This window comes from Thunnus albacares, chromosome 24 (assembly GCF_914725855.1).
Source record: "Thunnus albacares chromosome 24, fThuAlb1.1, whole genome shotgun sequence".
In the NCBI taxonomy this organism is placed as follows: Eukaryota; Metazoa; Chordata; class Actinopteri; order Scombriformes; family Scombridae; genus Thunnus; species Thunnus albacares.
In genome coordinates, this window is record NC_058129.1 from 4,065,214 (window position 1) to 4,086,710 (window position 21,497).

At 39.1% G+C, this 21,497-nt stretch overlaps 2 protein-coding genes and 1 long non-coding RNA gene across 4 annotated transcripts in view; 2 read left to right on the top strand and 1 right to left on the bottom strand.

Moving 5' to 3' along the window:
• Nucleotides 1-182: 182 nt before the first annotated feature.
• LOC122976537 lies at nucleotides 183-3,795 on the top strand. The gene is made up of 3 exons (XR_006400958.1): nucleotides 183-449; nucleotides 3,037-3,156; nucleotides 3,713-3,795. It is a non-coding gene; the product is annotated as an uncharacterized LOC122976537 (long non-coding RNA).
• LOC122976536 (cysteine/serine-rich nuclear protein 3-like) lies at nucleotides 2,873-10,501 on the bottom strand. 2 transcript variants are annotated; one of them, XM_044345079.1, is made up of 5 exons: nucleotides 10,102-10,501; nucleotides 7,591-7,764; nucleotides 5,967-6,226; nucleotides 5,412-5,723; nucleotides 2,873-4,033 (listed from the first exon to the last, which is right to left on the bottom strand). In XM_044345079.1, exons 2-5 carry the CDS (start codon nucleotides 7,739-7,741, stop codon nucleotides 2,936-2,938), a joined length of 1,821 nt encoding a protein of 606 aa, XP_044201014.1. In that variant the 5' UTR covers nucleotides 7,742-7,764; nucleotides 10,102-10,501; the 3' UTR covers nucleotides 2,873-2,935. The 2 variants fall into 2 exon arrangements, with proteins under 2 accessions (XP_044201014.1, XP_044201015.1); XM_044345080.1 differs by lacking the exon at nucleotides 10,102-10,501 and having other exon boundaries at nucleotides 5,427-5,723; nucleotides 7,591-7,780.
• A 10,726-nt stretch (nucleotides 10,502-21,227) lies between these two features.
• The window catches only part of xirp2a (xin actin binding repeat containing 2a), a 57,543-nt gene continuing 57,273 nt past the window's right edge, over nucleotides 21,228-21,497 (top strand). Inside the window, exon 1 of the mRNA XM_044345072.1 lies at nucleotides 21,228-21,321. The gene's annotated coding sequence lies outside the window, so the exon portion shown is untranslated. The remainder of the gene's footprint in view (nucleotides 21,322-21,497) is intronic.

Below are 21,497 nucleotides of genomic sequence, written 5' to 3' on the forward strand. Positions count from 1 at the left end.
CCTTCTCGGTTTGATTATGTAAGAAAAGAGAGAGGTCAGGGGATGACCTTGTGTTCCCAATGAGATTCAGTATACTGCCTATACTGCACACTTGTTGTTTCATTGTTGGAAGATCAGAAAGGACTACTGAATGTACGTTTAGTCTGTACAGGGCTCTATTGTGCCCAGCACCTGCTGCAGAGTCTGTTTGTTGTGTGGTTATGCAACAAGCCATGAAAATATTTCTATACATGAACAGGCTGGCCAATGAGGTGGGAACACATAGCTTCCTCTTACCCTTGTCTGATCTCTGCCTCACCCAAACACAGACATCAACTCAGGAGTGCTCTCTAGAGGCTACAAGGTGCAAAGAATTTCAACTGGAAGCACTGGTAACGTACATAAATGAGAATGGGACAGCAGTGTGACGCAGCAGTTAGAAAGGTCATCCTCTGTTTGGGAATCCACAGGTGTGTATTGACATCACAATGTCTCTGACGCCAGAGATGAATGTGTGTTTTTTGGTTTAAAAAAAAAAAAGATTTAGGTAATGTTTGTTTGCTGACAGATGTTCCGAGCAAAACCAATGTCACAGACTGCTCTGAGGCTGAAAACATAATCAACAAATTTACTGACGTCAGAAAAAATGATTTAACCCTCTGATGTTGGCTGTCAGTGGCAAGACAGATGAAAACAGTTTATAAGTAACAGGCGCCATCTGCTGGCAGCAAAACAGAATACGCTGAGAAATTCTCAGTATTTGTGGAAGCAGGCTCTTTGTCTGCACTGGTTTTAAAAAAAATAAAATTATATTTTATTAATGTGCATCTTTTAAACTCTATGATATGACATTGATTGAGTTTAATAGAGTTAAAATCTTTATCCCAGATATTAAAACAAATCACAGTTCATTAACCAACTTTAAACAGAAGGATGTTAAAAAGCTTTTTAATCACACTGTCATGGAAATGTACAGTCGTTTTAAAAAGAACAAAACAATCATGAAATATATTTGGCCCCCACATCTTGGCAGTATTGAGAGACAAAGTCAATTAGTCAGACTCAAGCCTTTAACTTATTTGAAAACTATATTTTAAAAAAAAAAGTGCAGTTTGATCACATTATTCACAAGACTGTAAAATGATAAATAACAGGCATAGACAAGCGTTTCTCTGATCTTACCAGCTTTGGCACATGTATTTTGATATGTGAGAAATATTGATTGTGATGTTACTGAGTGGAGAGAAGACAGATAGGAGAAACAGGAGAAAGACATGAGAATGCGAAATCTCACTCTAATGAAAAATGTAATGCAACTCGTCTTGAAAAACGTGAACTGACAAGGTTGTTTATGTTCTGGCTGGTAGCCGTTCAAACGGGGAAAATGTAATTTAAAGTGTCCAAGATTTGAAATAGATTCAGTGGTGGAAGGCATCTCTTTTTTAAAAGCTCAAATTTAATGGTGATGGAGATACTGTGTCAACATCATCGTTTTAAAAGTACAGAAAGAATATGTGAAACTGATGGTTTCCTTGAATTATATTGTAGTCTATTGTAAAATACTTTGTTGCCTAATACTGTGGAAGCATTTTGTTCATGTTACAGTCTTGTAAGGGCTTGTAAGGTTGAACAAAGAGTCAGCAGCCATGATAGCAGCAATGTGCAAGCAGAATGCGAAGGTCAGTATGCTAACACACTCACAATGACAATGCTATTTTCATCAGGTAATGTTTACCATGTTTCAGTTTAGCAGGCTAGCATTTGCTAAATGGCAAGTACAGTTGAGGCTAAGTTGGAATGTCATTAATTTTGTTGGTATTTGAACAGAAAATAAAATATAGGACAAAGTGAAATTCTGACGCGAGTTAAACTTGCAGTAACAGCAGCAGCAGAAAGCTGGAAACACAATACTGACAAATTATTTTTTGGCTTTAGGGAAATATCAAGCTCTCTAGCTGCTAAATGCTAAATGTTCACCAGCTATTCTGCCGTTAAGGACAGGTAGGGTACAGTGGGTTTAACAAAGCTTTTTCTCCCGCTGAAAACATATGCCTACTCTGTCTGAAAACAATGCCATGAGAACAGTGTACACAAACTGTAAAAAATGCACGCTGTAAAACTAAAACAATTCAAAACAAAAAGCTGAAAGATGCTAAAAAGCGCCATAGAGCTGAGAGGAACTGCAGTCTGCTGATAATCGTCACCACCAGCGACCCCTTTCGTATGATCCATTATCAGTATATAAAAATATTGATTATAGCCGATTTGAAGTCATTATTAAAATTATGTTGGCATGTTTCAGTCTGGACCAAAGACTTAGAAACTGAGCACAAAAATGGAACAAAAACAGTATGAATGACAACGTATTTATGTGTTGGTAATAATTCATATGAATGTCAGTGTTTTGCCAGTGACATTATTTATCATTTTACAGTTTGTGAAAGCCTTAAAACATCATAGGTAAACTGAATACATGCTATACAGACAGGCATAAGAACAATTAGCAGCAACGCTTAGAGACACCAGCACAATGGAAAATAGTGAAACAATACAAGCACCTCAAAATCTCGTAGATTTGTCATAGATGCCAGCCATGGCCAGAAAACATGCTGTAGTGATCAAAGACTTTAGAACAGGGCATACATAATACTCCATATAGTTACCAGTAACTTACAGAAACACTGTTTTATTGATATTCATCAATGAACATACTTTTATAGTCTTTTATCTAAACCAACAATCTTACAAAGGTTTAGAGACGAATTGAGCTAAAATTAGATCAACTCTTTGAGCCTTCTGTTTCAAAATCAACAACAGCAAATCAACTCATTGTGACTCATTCTCTCTTCGGAAGTGCACTTATCAAGAATAAATCAAACTCTGACGTTTGAAGGTCACGATTCTTGAATAACGATTTCCAAATATGAACTGATCTCTCTCTAGAACATCTGAATCATCAGATAGCCTCTGAGCATGACGTGTCTGTCTTTTGATATGGAAAAACTGCGTCTTCCTGCGCTGGTAGTTTCTTCACTTCCTCCCCTGTCTGCTCCACAGACCCAGCCGAAGACTCAGTCTGTGAGTCATGAGCGTCTGGATTGTTCTGGAGGTCCGTCGGGAGCGGCTGTTTGTCGGATGCGCCAGCAGGGGCAGTGTTACTCTCACGGGTGTCCACATGTGAGCAGGGTTGGAGTGTCAGGGGCTCTGTGGGGTCGGGGAAATGACAGGGAATGCTCTGCTGCTCTGTTTGGCGGTGGAGTTCAGTGTTTATTTCGGACTCTAATGTAGGCTCTACTGTGGGGAGTGTGGGAGCGACGGTGACATTTTCACTTAGAAAAGCTGTAGGTTCATTTACAGAGCTGTCTATTTGATAATGCTGCATGGAGGGACTGTTGTGGAAGGGGTTACTGAGGCTCATGAGTGTGTTGTTAGAGTAACCCAGCACAGAAGGGAGCGGAACTGAGTAGGGAGGATGACCTGTTCCATGCATTGAGCAATCCCAATCCTCCTCCTCTTCCTCTTCGTCCTCCTCCTCATCATCATCATCTTCTTCTTCGTCCTCCTCATCCTCTTCATCTTCCTCTGGGTCAATTGTTTCTAAGCTGTGTGTGCTGCAGTCTGACAACCCGCTGCAAATACTGCTGCCATCTTCATCTTCCTCATAAGCTTCATCATCCTCATCCTCGTCTTCTTCCTCCTCCTCCTCTTCCTCCTCTTCTTCCTCTTCATCTAGATGCGAATCTGTGTCGCCTGTGTTCTGGAGGTGCATGATGGGAATGTGCGCCGTGCCGCTCATCAGTGGAAACTGCAGGTTCGGCTGCTGCTGCTGGACCAAAGAAGAGTCGCCATGGTAACCGTTACCATTGGTTACAAGCTGCTGCTCCGGCTGCTGCTGCTGATGCTGCTGCTGCTCCTCCCGGCTCTTCTCCAGCTCCAGCTTCATGATGGTGTGCAGGAAGTGGGTGCGCACCCGGACCGGGTTGAACTCCAGGCGTCCCGTGGTGTTGCTGCAGCCTTCTTTGGTGCAGCCACAAGGGAAGGACATGCGGTCCACCTGCAGACAAAAATAATTAAATACACCAGTGTGGAACAGCAGTAACAGCAAAGGTAAATTCAGCTGCCAATCATAGCTGGTCATGCTTGAAGAGAAACTGCAGAATCTACTGTTGGTGTTATTAATATTATTACACACCTTAATGCAGTAGAACTTCATGTTCGTGTCATAAATACCCTGAAAATCTTAAATCAAAGTGATCTGATTTCTAACTTAAATTAAAGGATTACATATGTGTATGTATTTTTTTTTTTTTTTAATCATCATTTGGTCTCAAAAAATTTCCCAAAGCAACATTCAATAATGCCTACTCACAAAGCTGAATACCACCCTGAATACACAACATCTTTGAAACATCAGGGTTTTGATAGGCAAATGCTGTAAGATGAGCAGTGGTATGCACAGAAACTTTTAGATGCAGGGGGGAGGGCACTGCAGGCACAAGGCCCCCTGGGAAAGGCTGGTGGACGGGGAACATTTCAGTACCTGCTGCATTCTGCTTTAAAGTCGAACTGAAATTGGAATTCTCCTGGTTATTGTGTAAGAAAATCTATCTCTATAATGATACGGCTATGGCAAATAGTTTTCCATTCTTCAAAAAAATAAATTAAAAAATTATACAAATTCAATGATGATCTTCTGACTGGGGCACGCCCCCTTTTTCAACAGATAAACATAGTGTTAGATATGTACCATAACAATGAACACGTCTGTTACTTTGTAACATTGAACATATATAACATTGTGCTGTTAAGACTGTATTTCACTTGAAAAGTGGAAGCTAGCAAGCTAGGCTAACTAGTGTCTACTCAGAAAGTGAAAGCTAGTTGACCCACCTTGCTAACGTTAACACTGATTCCCGGTAGATGTTACTTGTTGGTGATGGCAAATGACCAGACTGTCCAAACTCACAGCAATTAGTAGAATCCTGTAAGCTCAGCACTCCCTACATTACCATGTGATTCTGATTAAGACATGAAGTCATGGAATATCTTAGGGATTGCTCAAATCAAAGATGGCGCTAAGCAACGGCTAACAACATCAGCCTCCCAGCTGGTAAAGTACCTCTGTGTCCATTCAAATGATAAATGATAAATGATAGTCTACTATTTTTCAGTCTTCACTGACACAAATAATGCACCAATCAAATTACCAGTACCAAAACTGTCACGCCTAAAACTTCACGCCCATGGAGAATGCTAATGTTGTGCACTGTCACTGCAGAAAAATGTACAAAACTTTATTTTCCTCCTTGTGGAAACGCCAAGGATATATGTATGGATTCACGAAAATACATTTTTATTTCAGTTGGACTTTAGAGAAGTTCTACCGCACAGACAGACATGAACAACACTTTAGGATTATAGATGGGCCTCACCACAGTTCCATTTACCTGGCACTTAATGCCGGCCAGGCTGCAAGCACAGGTCTCTGGGTCGCATATTCCCCGGCAGCGGCACCCACATTCCTCTCGGGACATACGGAGAGTGCGCAGCTCGTGCTTCTCATCCACATCAATGCGTCGCACCCCTGACACACGCAGAAGAGCGCGGCGCCGCCTGGTAGTCAGAGGCTGGAGGAAGAAGTAATCATCCACCTCCGTGTTGTCCACGTCCAGGTCGTCTTCTGAGATGTCATCGAGTGTCAGGGTATCCGCCTCCACAGATGACACGGTGCCGTTCTTAGTCAGCTGGAGGACAGGGAAGCTGAGTTAAATTAAGATTGGACCATAAATGTACACCGACACATACATTTAAACCCTCAGGCCTGACTTCTTCAATAAACATATGAGCAGCAGACAGTCATTTTAATATTTAAAAGGAGACAGTCTTTAAAAGTAGGCAAATCGCAGTTAAGAAACAGTTCAAGCAGAAGAGCTAAAAATCCCACATCACTGCAGGTAATCAAGGCCTTATTGAGACGTCCCACTGACTTTGAGTTTGATGGCATTGAGTTTCTCCTCTTTGAGATGATCCCTCAGCATGTTCCGGTGGCTCCTTTTCTGCTCCATGGCAAACTCCCTCAGGGTGAAGCGCTTCACCCCACTGTGACGTGGCGACATCCCTAGGGTGCTGCCACCCTGTGTGGGCACACTGGTGAATCCCTGCCGCCGGTTGAAGTAGTAGACGGTCACACTCTCAAAGTGCACATTGCGGCCCCGCAGTCGCTTTGGCTGCTGCTGTAGAGAGGAAGCTGAGATTGAGACAGAGAGGTGGGAAACATACTGAGTGAAAAACAGAACTTTACAGTTTGATCAAAACTTGGAAACGCTAGTTAAAGCAAGACTATGTAGCTTTTGCTAAAAGATAATGGTGCTAAAAGTAGCATAAATAGAGAGGAGTAAACAAACTGACACCAAGTCTGTAACACATAGTATTAATACTTACAGTATCTAAAGTTTGCTAACATTAGCTAACATCAGACACTACAAGCTACTGGTCATACCAGACCAAGTAGTGCTGTAGCAGCAAAACATCTCTCCTTGTAGAGAGTTATTGTGCCATGACAAGATTTGGGTAACATTAACAGTGTCATCAGGCCATAGGGAGACGTAAAGCTGTGTGTCATCGGCATAAAGGTGAAATATAAATTAAATCCCTATGGTAGCATATGTATATAGAAAACAAAGTGGTCCCAAAATAGAGCCTTGATGGACACCACAGGTGTGAAAGAGGCCCTTCCAATTCTTACAGAGAACCTTCTATCAATAGTAAAGTAGGAAGAAAACCAGCTAAGAACCATGTCTTTAATGTCAATCTAGTTTTCCAGTTATGCCATCAAAGACAGGTCAAGTAAGATTAAAACAGTCAGATGTAAGGGTGTAAATCACTGGTGACCTTGACAAGAGCAGTTTCAGTGCTGTAAAATTTGCACGAAAAAATAAGCGGCTTTATTAAGTTGAGAGTATTGAATCACTTGCAAAACAACATGGTATATATAGTCATAAGGCATACATGAAAATTTGAAAATGATCTCCCTAGTAACCCTCCCATCCTAAACCACCATGTTTTATTGTTCTCATTGAACCTTTTCTGTCTATATTTTAGTTTTTCTGCCCAATTTTGAATAGTTCCTCCACCTAAATGTCCTGGTTCAAACAGAAATATGTGCAATTACTCAAAATTACAAGCAGTTTCAGTGCTGTAAAATTTGAAAAAGCCAGACCTGCTATTGATGTAACCATTTTAACTCTGCACGAAAAAAATAAGCTGTTTTATTGAGTTGAGAGTACTGAATTACTTGCAAAACAACATGTTGTTGGTATATATAGTCATAAGGCATACATGAAAATTTGAAAATGATCTCCCTAGTAAACCTCCCATCCTAAACCACCATGTTTTATTGTTCTCATTGAACCTTTCTATCTCTATATTTTAGTTTATTCTGCCCAATTTTGAATAGTTCCTCCACCTCAATGTCCTGGTTCAAACAGAAATATGTGCAGTTACTGAAAATTACAATATAGAAATGTTGTGTCACATCTTTCATGTTTTCATCTTATTGCAACAAAACATACTAGCTGCTGACAGAAGCAGTGTTGTGGTGTATGATCTTACAGTCCAACAGTCCGGAGGGAACAGGATGGTTGAGACTATCACTGCTGTTGCCACTGTCACTGCAGGAAACCTCATCATCATCGGACCCTTGCAGGGACAGATACGGGGAGGGTCCCTCCTCAAGCTTCCTCTTCAGGATCCCACTCATCATGTGGCTCCTCCCACTGGTCACACCTACACAAAGGACAGAGGTAACATTTATGGGCGACCAGGGTTGGAGTAACTCTTCAAATTATTTGAGTTAGAATGAATGAATGAAGTTTTTATAATTGTGTTATGTAAACAGCTATGCACAGCCCACCTTACAACACACCACAATATCATACAAGCCAGATCCAGAACACTGTGAATGCATTTTCAATCAATACTACAGAAAGTCAGAAAACAAAGAAGATCAATTCGAATCATTTTTACAATCATATTTTCTGACCTTTAGTGTCTACAACAAAATTTGTAAGTCATTGACAATGCATATACTGTATAATGATTAATTATATGGGGTTAGGGTTAGGGGTTCTTTTCCAGGCTTTTGGGACAAAGTTAAACATATCAAAATTGAACAACCATTACAATTTTTAATCATCTGTACACAATAATATAGCAAGGTTTTGTTGAGCCAAATAACAGTTCTCAACTGTACAGTTTAAAATCTTTAGCTTCTAGATCAGTGAGATGTAACATGTATCATTCAGGGCCATACCTTTGTATTTATGTGTATATAAATATTCAGTATATATATATAATTTTTTTAATAGCAAGATATTCAAATGACTTTTCTTCAAACTTGGATAAAAGCTTACTTTTAATGGAGTTGACATTATACGGCATTATTCATGTAGATGTACAGCATATTGGCCTCCTCAACAATTAAGTAAATACATCATAAAATTGGGAATATGTAGAATAACCACAGTCACAAGGTCTACATAATTGCAATAATTTTAAATTTTAATTAGTTTTTACCTTAACAAGACTATGTTAAAAGCTGAAAAGCTGAATTGTTATTTATGTACAGTATTATTATCCAGAAAAGTGAAAAGTTCAGTGTCACAGAAATAAAACAATAGATATTTATCAATGCAATCAGAGATATATTCTTTTTTAAAGCTGCAAAATAATTATAAACTCAATGATTATTTGCAGTGGAGTTTCAAAAATGTTTGGAAATAAAACAGCACCTATTATCTCCAAGCTTGCTGCCATTCTGACTGCACTGGACAAGGGAATTACCCATTTTCCTCTCAAGGGTCATTATTTATTATTAAACCCATTTATTCCATTACACCGGCTGATCACTCCATTATGGAGTGGTAGGATTTAATATAAACCCTTGTATTGAACTTGGAAAGCATTTAAGCCAAGCAAGCAGATAGAATATTTATATTTTTGGAAAACTGTATTTGTACTTTTATGTTTGGAAGGTAAAACCTAACAAATGTGACAAAAACAATTCTCAGTTGAGCTCAGTGAGCATGGGTTTTTGTTTTTTTTTGCCAGATATCTGAGCTGATTTAGTCAGAAATGATCAAGCTAAAACTGGCACCCCAACCATTATGTGCTGTTAAGTGACCTTGCCAAATTTTGTGACACTTCAAAAGTCAAGAATGAATCGTGTTAAATGAAGTGTTGAGCTCATTAAGATTTTGATTAACTGATATTCTCTAGTGGTTGCTTTTGTGGAAAATTGAAAGTACGATAACACTTCTGATGCGAGATGATACGTACACATCGTAAGTTCTCTCCTGTACTTGATTATGGGAAGTGTGTCTTCACCAAGCCCTCAGCACTTTGTCAATACTTATATTTGAAATTTGTAGAAACTGTTGAGCTGACTGCTTGTGAACTGGACTCGTAGAGGATTACATCATATGCAGCAGAGCTGAATGCTGGGCCAAGCTTTCCCTCTCTGACAGGCTTTGTCTCCCTTATCCTTCTTTTACAACCCACTGCTATACAATTCTTCCACTGTGCCACATCCTTTTGTCCTGCCTGCTTTTTTTTTTACTATTTCCTCCATTATTCCACCTTAAAATTTACCTCCCTGCTACCTCCTGTCCCTCTCCTCCTCTCACAATCCTTCAATCCAGCTCACTGCTTTTCAGGAAATAAAAGGACATCAAGATCTCTACTAGAAGAGACACTGAACACATCATGCTACATAACACCTCTCTATGTATGTGCTGCCACAGAAGGTGTTGCAGTTTTCATGGATCCGGGAGGATTTCCTGTGTGCATCTTTCACCTAAACATTCCCGGTCAAGCTCTTTACCGGTGCCATTTAGGGCAGTGTGCAACCAAACCTGCACACATACACACACATACAAGCCTGCTCACGTGTCTGCATGCATGCGCAACCTCCCACTCCCCATGCATCTAACAGGGGAATTCTTATTGACAAATGTAAATACTAACAAACACCAGATGCAGCAAGCATCCTGTGACGTGATCAAATCTCACTCTACTGGATGCTTAAAGGCTTCCTATGAGTGTGTGAGTGTTACCGTCACTGACCTGTTTCCTTGGCTTGCCTTTGGTTTCCAGGAAGTCCTCGACTCTCTCCTCTGCATCACACAGTGTTCACCAGCAGCAGCCAAACATCCCCATGTGTCGTGATGATGCAGTGAGCGCTGCCATGATGCCTGCTCTCTCTCTCTCTCTCTCTCTGTCTCTCTCTCTCTCTCTCTCTCTAGCACTCTCTCTCACTCTTTCCAGCAGCCTCTGGCACTATTGTGCAGCTCTGAACACCTCTACTTCTGTCACTATCTTATGCGTTCCCTCTCTGCACCCTCATCCTATGCTCATACTATCAGCTCTCTCGCTGTCTGATTCTCTCTTGCTCTGCACCCCCCTCACCCCCTTCCCTTCCTTTCTCTCTCTTTCTCCTCACAAAGACTTGTTAGCTCGATGCTGCTGCCGGCTGGAGCGCTGGAGCTTGACTGAGGTGAAGCAAGCCCTTTGAGATCAGAGAGAGAAAGGGGGGTTAGTAGATGTGGTTGTGGATGTAATAGGGTGGGGGTGGAAAGTGTAGATTCTGCTGTGAAACACCTCCTTTCCACAGTCTTTAGGAGAATTATTAACACAAAAATATAAGAAATAATTCCTACTATTTAAACAAATAAGTGAAAACAGTGAGTTTCTTCACCTTTTCACAGTCCTTCCTAGTTTTTTCCACTCCCTACAATTTATTATTTCTCACATTCATTATTATCATTAGCGCAGGGTATTTATCATGCAAATGTTACGTGTTTTTTGCTTTGTGACGCTCCTTCTTTTTTGTGTCTGTAAAGCTCATTTGAAATTGAAATAGATAGCAGAGACAAATAGATCAGAGGAAACGAGGAAAGAGAGACAATGACTGGGAAATCAATTATTTTCACTGTGCCTTTATGCAGAAAAAAGTCTGTCGGTGACATTCATCTTGTCGAAGAGGAACGTGAGTACAGAAACAGACTTCTGTTGTTGACCACCGCTCAACTGCACGGAGCAATAACTGCAGAACCAGTTAAGTTGAGGAGAAAATGGGTTTTTGTATAAATAGGTTGTAATGCTTTCATATTATGCCTTTTTAGGCTGATTATTTAACCTAAAAAATAAAAAAAAACAATATAGAAAATGCAGAAACTTCACTCAGCTTTTTGACAGTTTTCGTGGGGAAAATGCAGTATCTAGTGCAAATAAAATGTGTTGTTTTAGCTTTCTTGTCCATCTTAACCTGTTTAAAAAGATAAACTTTATTTTCATCATTTAAGTCAATAGTTCAGGATTAGAAACATCAAAAAGTTAGTATTATATAATTATACAATATTATATAAAAGTCAGAGCATCTACCTTCTTATGAAGAATTTGACACTATGTCTGTAGAAAAAGTGACCACCGACAATAACCCAGATTGATACTTTGAAATGAAATGCTGCAGGAGCTCTATTTGTGTGTTTTTAACAACTGCTGTCACTACAAGCAACCAGTATGCTTTCGGATGAAAGTCACCAGTTAAACTGGTCACTCATTAAACCGAAACACAGCAGTTATCGCAGCTTGTGCAGTAATACAAAGCTAAGACCTAAATGTAAGTACAAAGCCAGCTCTGTTTTCTAGTTACTGCATATTTACATGCTGTTTTTACACCAATTTCTATGGCACAGTTTTGTTTTTTGTTTTTTACATGGAAACACGGATGTCAAAAAGTCAGATCTCAAATTTGACCAAATATTTTGTTACTGCGTTTTGGCTTTGTAGGGCAGAGAAGCGGAGAAGTTAGCTGCTCATACGCACAATATTTTTTTATGGGAGGAAAAATCTCTGTTCATTCACTTGCACATTTAATGTTGTCCCAGGATTTAAACTTTCAACCTTCCAGTCGCAGTCTCTCTCTCTCTCTCTCTCTCTCTCTCTCTCTCTCTCTCTCTCTCTCTCTCTCTCTCTCTCTCTCTCTCTCTCTCTCACTCTCTTTCTTTCTGTAATTAATATGAATTTGAGATTATTAAACAACTTCATTGAACCAGGAAAGGACCTCACTGAGATTAACAGTGTTTTATACTGTAGTGTCTCATCCAGAATAGCAGCACAACATATAACATTCATATAAATATGAAACTTTTATTTATTAAACATTGGCATAAAACACAGAAGATGGACTTATAATGACTTAGATAAAATATGATGAGAATAATCAAGAATCACAAAACACATAAGATCAAAAGGATAACAGAAGATTGACAACCACATATATATAACATAACAAGAAATTACATTAAAATTCTTAAAAATAAATACCTAAAATGGATAGATAAAATCCTAAAACAGATAGCACTGATGATCACAAATAATCCTAATATTCCAACTACATAAAAAAAAGTTTTCAAAACAAATTAATTCCTGCATCTTGCTTCACTGACAATGATTTTAAGGTTGTCGAATAGTGCTTGGAGCTGGTGGGAGGTGTTTCATATGCAGTACACATGTAGACACAAACCATGCAGGCTGACATCATCATCATCACACATCACGTCCAACAGGAGTGGTTCAGTTGTGCAGGCACAGGAGTCACTTTATGATCCAAACTGTCACATTCACCACTATACCATTATTACTGCTACAGCCTCTTCAGTTGCTCCATGCTCATTTTCCACAGTAGGCGATCAAATCTGCCATCCAAATGAAACATGTTTGACTGTGTTTTCTGCTGAAATCTTTGTTGGTCATTCGGAGGAAGCATGAGATGTGCAATTGACTAAAATTAGAGAAAGCTGGGGTGTTTTTTTTGTCGTCTGTTGATGATGACTCACTGCTTTTGATCACATGTACTGCCACAAGCCTCACACAGTTTCCAGATGTTGTGTCTTGTGTGTGTTCAATGCATATTTAATTAACACAAGCATTGTGATTTCTGACAATAACACTCGCAGGATGAAATAGAAGTTATTAACTGATTGATTTTTAAACCAAATGTCCAAGTAGTTAGGCGTTGTTGCCTTTTCTAAACTCCCACATGAAATGAAATGGATTCAGCACCAGGATTTTAGAAATACTGAGGTCATGACTCTTTATGACATTAAGCAGAACATATAAGACATTTTTCACAAACTGACACCACTAACCAAACTCTGTACAATTGTCTGAGTATTTAAACAAAAATCTAAAAATATCATGCTTTATTTATTAGTTTAACTGTTCAGTAATTGTCTCATCACCAGGTCTGGTGGAGGATACTTCATTCCTTTATTTGTGTTTATTTATTTAGTATTTTAAAGTTGACAGGTGATTCCTGACCCTCTCAACAGCAGTTGACAGAACAATCTTAACTCGAGGCCTGATTGCTTGTTCTGGAGCTTTTGACTGTACCACATGGCCTTCATTAGCAGATATAGTTTTCATAGCTGGAACTGTGGATGCTCAAACTTTCCATTATTTCTGGGCAGCTATCTGACTTCTCCATTTCAGTTTTTTGGCTGGGAAACAGTCAAATTAAAGGCGTCAGCAGACCTGTATTTAAAAAACAGTGAAATCAATTCATTCTATTGGAATTGCAAGGGCAAAGTAAATCTGCAGATTTGTTTGTGTTGAGTTCAACTTCGGTGACTCACTAATTTGTGCTTTTGACCAATAGCGAGCCTTTTTGACAGTGTTGACCGGAGGTCTGGAGAATCCAAAATGAAGAAATCTATCTTTGCTTATTAGCTGTGTTGCTCCACTTCCATTTAACCTCCTCTGTCGGAGTAAAACTGCTCCACAAAAACAGGCGTGGTATGTTAGACAGTAATGAGACAGGAGTCAATGGTACAAATATGTACGTACGTCAGCGACCGTGCTAATGAGCCTGCTAGCTGACAGTTAGCTACAGCCCTGGGTAGATTCATTCCAAATTAAGAAAATCATTCATTTAAGATTTAACACAGTGGAGAATTTCAGTTTCTTTCTTTATTTCTTGAGAGCTAAATTTAAGCCAAAATCTCTTTAAAACTGATTTCACATTGCAAAAAGACCCGTCTTTGCTCTATATATAGTACTAACGAAGGTTAACATAAAGACACACAACAACTTCTTTCAAAAATATGTGTTTAAGCACCCAACCCCCACCCACAAGCCCCTAAACATTGTTGCTATAGCAATGCCGGTCCATGAATGTTCAGTCATCCCATTATAGTGGTACTTGGTTGAAAAATATTAGAAATAAAGAGCCTTAGCCTTGAGTTTGTATGTACAGTACTGCAGAAAATCTGTTCCAGCTTCATCTGTCAGTCAGACTTTTTTTTTCTTTCCTTTTTTCAAATGCAGCATTGAAAAAGCGAAAAAAAATGTGGAAGTAAATCTGATTTCCTGAAGTAGTTTTACAGCTTTGTCTCCTATACAAAATAGAATAATTTATGTTGAAACTGCACTTATAATCAGTGCATTTATAGTAGATCAATATTCATAATAAACCTTCTTATTATTTTCAATATGATATTATATAAATAATATATAGTTATCATGTTTATTTATGACTATGTCCATCTGTCACATAGTACATAATTGCACTGCACTAAGATCTGCAACAGCTGATTATTCTCCTCTTTCTCTGCAGCAAAGAGCCTCATTAATTAGTTTAAAGGGTGATTAAAAAGTACTGAAGCTTGTGTTCTGTCAGGATGCTGTTTACTGTTGGATGAAACTACCGGTGTGTGTAGAGGAAAAATGTCCTTGATCATGGAACTAAGGGCAAAAAACACATAAATCAAGTGCTTGATATGAATAAATATTCTCACACAGTTGTAGAAAAACTGCAATCTCTAAATATTTCTGCACAATATGTGAAGTGTTGAGTCAGTACTGCTGAGAGCTGAAAATATGAAATGAAAAGTTAATGCATTTTAATTAAGAAATCTAACCAAAAAAATACTATGATAAGGACTGAAAAATCTATTTTTTTTATATATATTAACAACTAATACCTGATCTCCAGTTGGTGTTTGGGAAGGATGTTTTTCGGTTTTGTGCTGTGTGCTCTGAATCGCCTTGTTTTCTCCTGGCAAGGATGGAGTGGCAATGTGCTGGAGAGACAGAGTGATCCTTCCAATCAGCTTCCATGGCAACGGGCCATGAGAGGGAGGCGGGGAGGGTGGGTAGGAGAGTCGGAGGAGGACGAGGAAGAGGAGGAGGCAGCTAGAGGGGTTGTGGGGAGGTGGGGGTTGGGATGTGGCAGCTCCAAACGTTGAAGCATGAGGGGAGGCTGGAAGAGGTCTGCATTTTCACAGCGAGAGAAAGAACACTGTGTGTGTGTGTGTGTGTGTGTGTGTGTGTGTACGGTGTGTGTGTGTGTGTGTGCATGCTCGCATATTCGAACAATGGATACAGCTAAGGAAAATGAGACACTAAAATAACAGTCTGTCAGGCAAGAATAGCATCATGTTATTGTAGCAACAGCAGAGACGTGATCATGTTTTGACCATTTTATTTATTACCGGATTCATCAAATATTTTATTATTGTGGGATGGAATACACAAAGTACAAATAACACCATAATGATTTCCACATATACTGGGTATTCTCTCCCATAAACATCCTTTTAAAAGTCTGTGCTGATGTGGCTCTTGAGGTCACTAGAGGACACTGCAACCATCTGTACATGTGAATTTGGCTCAGGCTGTGTAAGACTCTAATCCACATATCACATGATCAACGTCCACACACAGTAACTTGTAATAAGAATCAAAACAACATACTAAAATCCATTTCCCTTATTTTTATTGGATGGTTCATATCTGCAGGAAAAAAACTAAATAATACCAAACAAAATAATGACTGTAATTATCTTGTATTATCCCCTTAAAGGGACCTGCAGTGTGTCTTTTGTATTAAATGAGTTTATTGTGACTTTAGTGACCATCTGCTGCATGACAACAACTTTCCTGTAATATTACAGTCCCTGGTAGAAGTACTCGAATCCTTTACTTACGTATAATCAGTACTACTAAAATACTCCAATAAGTCCCGCATTCCAAATTTCACTTACTCATTATGCAGAGTGTGGATTGTTACTGATGTATTAACATGTAAGCAGCATTTTAATGGTCAAGGTGGAGCTAATTCTGCAGGCCTGGGCAAAATGCATAATATTTTATAAGAAAAGCACAGGGGTGAATAATAACTATATCACTCTAATGATAGTCCAAAAGGAATTTATTGTATCGTTTATTTATTTTTTGTCCACTGTTCCACCGCCATAACTCAAGGATGTTATATATGGTTTGTAATTTCCATGTGATGTTTGATTTCGTCAGCTAAAAAGATATCACTCGTGTTGCAAAAGAAAAGCTAACATGTTAGAAACAAGTCAAATGAAGTGATTTGGGAGCTACTGATTTAATTTACCATGCTGGCAGTGATCGGCAGGGGGGGGGGGACGTTCCTGGTCTGTGACACCAACCTTTCACTGTAAGTTTTTGCTTCAGCTTGAGTCATGAGCCCATCATTTATTGCCAGCCTCTGTCCGGCTCTGCTGCCTGGTCGGGTGTAATTGTTTCCCCAGGGACCCAGATGAATGGCTCAGCTGTCTAGCTGCTCTGTGACCCACAGACCTGGGTTCGTGTGTGTGTGTGTGTGTGTGTGTAAGAGACAGTGAAAAAGAGAGAAAATTGAAGAGAAGGGAGTTTCTTAACCTCAGGGGAAAAAATAAATGGTGTGAATTACATCATTTCTATGTAATCTATTTGTTGTATTTCCATTTTGACCAAAACAACGTTTTTTTTTTACAGCTGACCTAACCTTTCTAAAATTAGAAATACAGGACTTGTATATAAAGTAGGTTTCTACGGTGCCTAATATGCAGTTCAGTCCTCACAGAAACGGTGTCAGGGAATGATTAGCAGAGCTGCCAATGCTTTTCTTCTAGGGAGCCCTAACTGTCACTTTGTTTAAACCGAAAATCCATAAACTCCATTTACTCTTCCAAGTACATAAAGCAGATTACTTACTTGGCAACTTACATTTTCCCACCTGTATCCCTCACCGAGCCTTTGTGCCATGCATATTTTCCTCTCGAATTATTCCATTCTGCTGTAATTAACACATCAATGATTCATTGTCCTCCTGTTGGCATTACTTGGGGAACATTTTGACACAAAAACTGAATGTTAAAGCAAACAAAGCTGTACAAAACTGTTAGAGGAATGTTTGTGGGATTACATGTAGCAATTATTAGCATGGTGTGTGGTGTAGTTTATCTGAAAGGCTGTAAATATTGTCTTCACATGGGAATACCATATCGAAGCAAATATCACAGAAGGCATTGGATATTTGTTGTGAACAGTAGCAGTTGCCATTGAAGTATATATAGCATTTTCAACAGTATTCATAAAAATATGAATCAGCTAGGCTTTTGGGCCATATCTTTTATATACTGAATAATAATAATAATAATAATAATAATAATAATAATAATAATAATAATAATAATAATAATAATGTTTGAGTATTAAAGGCTAGTTAGGCTTCACTTATTCTTTCTGATTAAACCTCAGCTCAGGGTGATGTTGGGCAAGTCAATGCTGGAAATTACATGAGGTCACCAAAATCCATATACTAATAAAAATAGTAAAGGTGTTATTTGTTCTACCTCATCAGGTGCAAGAAAGCTAAGGTCCTAGTTACACCTGCATTTCAAATGCAGTGAAATAAATGATTTTTCTTGGAATCAGCACAATCTGTGGATTGGCTTGTTAGAAGAAGTAAATCCATGCGCATTTTTTGTGTCGGCTTCAACTTTGATTAAATCAGACAAGTCAAATTGCACTGTTGACCAGCAGCAAACCATCTTGACAGTGCTGACCTTAGAGGGAGAGTCCAAAATGGACGGTGGTTGTATAAGCTAAACTGATACAAATGTCTCTCGAATAAACTGTGTGAATTTATTGTCCCGTTAGCAACCAAGCTAGTGAGACTGCTGACAGTTAGCATGTTAACTAGCTTGTAGAAATACTGTGACTAACTAGCGCTAGCATAATCTTGGCTGACTAGTGTGTGAGCTTGATAGCTACAGAAGTTCAACAACAAGCCCTGTGAGTAGTCATCACCAAACTTATAGCACCATATATTTTATGAGACACATAGATAAACTTGTCGCTTCCTCGTGTGACTGGGCGTTAATAGGCCTTTTCCATGAATGACATTTGAGCTTGTGACAGTGGAAAAGCACAGGTGTAAATAATAAAACTAATGATGGCTGCAGTTATTTAGCTGCTTCAATGTCAGGGTCATGATATTGTGTATGCTGGCTCATTTTCACACTGTCATAGCTTACCAGGACACTTGAATAGAACAGAGCCATTATTAATGTCATTAGTAGTAGTGCTTTTCCTACAATGACAAGTCAAACTGTCTGCTGTGAAAAAGGCCTGAGAGGGTGATATCAATTAAGCTCATTCTATACCTGCCCACACAGTCCTGAGAAGAGGTTTAATCAGGCATAATAGGTGACACATCGGTGTGGGTGGACCAAAGTCGTGCAATGATTTTGAATGCTGACCCTGTAGCTCCAATTACAGCAGCTGTATTCACCTGATGTCGCAGGTATGAATCAAACCCTCATTAACTGGCTAAAAGGAGAACTTTATTTCCTAGATTGAATAACAGTGGCCAACAGTAAAGCCACTTAGCTCCTAATTTCCTTTTAAATGGTTTGTTACCCACAATAATGACTTCCACTGCTGCTTTTAGTCAGAAATACTCTGATATACCAGTCAATTAATTTTTAACATCAATCAAAACTTGATGAACAAATCTTTATCTACTATCATAAATTGACAGCCTGATTCAACTAAATATGCATTTAATACCTAAAATTCCTTAATGATTAAAATAAATGAATGCAATCTAACAAATTGAACTAACTGGCAGGTGGCTGCCTCACTCAGCAGATACACTCCTATAATGCACAGTCTGGGAGAAAATGTTATTCCCAAACGTACTTTAATGAAGCATTTAAACAGTATGAAGTAGATGTTTTCACCACTTATTTCTTCAACAAAAACCGGCATGAATGCAAGTTTTTCTGAAAGAATGACATCACCTTCAGTTGAATGATCTCATGGTGTGTTTTCAGGTGGTGAACAGCAGATGGCAGACTTGGCATTGAAAACAAATAAGGCTGTGACAGTGGGATAAGAACATGGGATGGCCCCTTCAGTCAGATAGGAAGACTAAGATTAATGACTGAGCAGCCACACATAACAGCATATTTTCATTTTAAATATGTTAACATGATGACATTTACTGTCCACAATATGTGTGAAAATGGTTAAGTAAAACTTATGATAGGAGAACTGACTTCTATTTATTTCTAATCTGCTAAGGACCATACTGAGACTCCCAAAGGTGCCCAGACCTTGCTTTGGAACCCCCATAGATGTCTGCTGTGTGCAGGGTGTCAAATTAGATTTCATTAAAGAAACAACTTAATGGCCCATTGAAGGACCCATGCCACCCTGCAATTTCTCAACACAGGAACTACCTTTCCAACACACAGCAGTTCCACTTTTTTTTTTTTCTGTTTTTTACTGTGGTTTATTGCTCCATTTAAACCAGACTAAAGTGTTGCAACCAGCTGTGATGAATGTGAAAAAGAGGAGGCAGTCACTTTTTCCTACTCAGAAGAGGAGGAGGTGGCTGAGAACTGGTCAGGAGAGCAGATGGCATCTCCGTCTGTCTGGTCTGTTTAAAGAACACCGCAGGCGAAGCCCCAAGTCAGACAAGCCAACTACATGGCCCGGGGTGATCTCAGAGCTTCCACTGCTTTGCACCCTGAAGTCATCAAGATTTAATTCCTTCTCCGATCTCCAAATTATAACACAGTGCTGTTTAACCAACTCTAAAGATTTTCCTGGAATTCACTTTGTTATTTTGAGACTCTTTCGGATATTGGAGAGGATATTACAGTCCCACAAAATTTAGCATAAAATACTCAGTATTCAGCCCAGCTGCAATTAAGAGATTAAGTGCAGCTATTAACACCGAATTTAAATATTTTTTTTATGAATTGTCCACAGCTTCACCTTACAAGACTCCTTTGCATGCAATGTCTGTTTTCACTGATGGTAAACCAGACTGTTACTACTCCACATTACTATCCTCTGGCCCTATCAGATGACCTGTTGTGTTATAGCGAAGGCGAGCTAGGAGGTAAAGCCTCAGTAATTGGAGAAGTGTAGCTGTCATCTGACCTTTACCGACTGCTGTGTCTCCCTGTGTGCCTAGAAAGCGAGCAGGAAGTATCACAGTGTGTACAGAGGGAGGTGCAGTAAGTAGTAAATTCCAAGAATTCCTGTATGGTTCATGGAGTCTACAGGTATAACAAATTTACAGATCTTTGGAAGTTTAGAAATTGACGGGAACTTAAATATGTTAAGGGGTAAATTAATTTTATTCTGTAGAACCAACAATTTATAAGCTCTCTATCAGTTTATTAGCCTATCACCCCATTATTGATGGCAGTAAGGATTGATTTAGGGCAGTCAAGCCCCATCAATAGTGGGGTTCCACAGGGGTCTATACTTGGTCCATTAATATTTACATTATATATGTGTAAAGTTATTCTTCGTAGTTAGTTCTTTAACATCCATTTTTATACTGACAGCACATTTTTATATGCCCCTGGTTCTACTAAAAGCAGGCTCTCTGACTCATCTTCAGTCTGCCTATAATGCTGTCCAGCTAATGCATCTCAGTCATGAACTTGTTTAAAATATAGATGTGACCAAGTACATGGTATTCTCGTCGACTGTATGAAAAGATGACCGTCATGACAGCTCCCCAGAGGTGAAGCCAAAATATCTCGATCGCCCCCTGGTGGATGGCTGCAGTATAGGTTATAAGTACCGCCCTCTCCATGTTAGCGGATGGGACATGAACTGAACTAAAAAATCAGGGTACATGTCAAATAAATTTTTCCCAAAGATGGTTTCTGTCATTTCAGGTAGTTCTTATCATGCTCATGTTTGTCCAAGTGCTCATTTTTCTTATAATTTTGTTTTAATTAGTTATTTGACGATATAGAAAGGGGGTCTGACGCCATGATTGACAGCTGTGAAAACCGCTTTCAAACCTCCGTCAGGCCGCGTAACGGCTGAAGGGGCGTGTTCTGTGGGCCGTCATCCCGTCGCCTTACTCTACTGCGCAGACTCTAGCTCCAAATGACGTCACACAAGCAAGATGGCAGCTACCGGAAAGGAGATACTTGGCTTCACTTTTTCATAGCGGTAGGAAGTGGAGACACGTCGTCTCTCTTCATTCATCTATGTGGATGACTATCCTGTTATTAAAACTTTAATGGTGCTGAGTCATTCAGGGATATAGACAACAGATTTAAGATACAGTATATTAATTTAACACAGAAATTATAAATCAAAATAGCATAGAATTAAAAGCTTCTTCT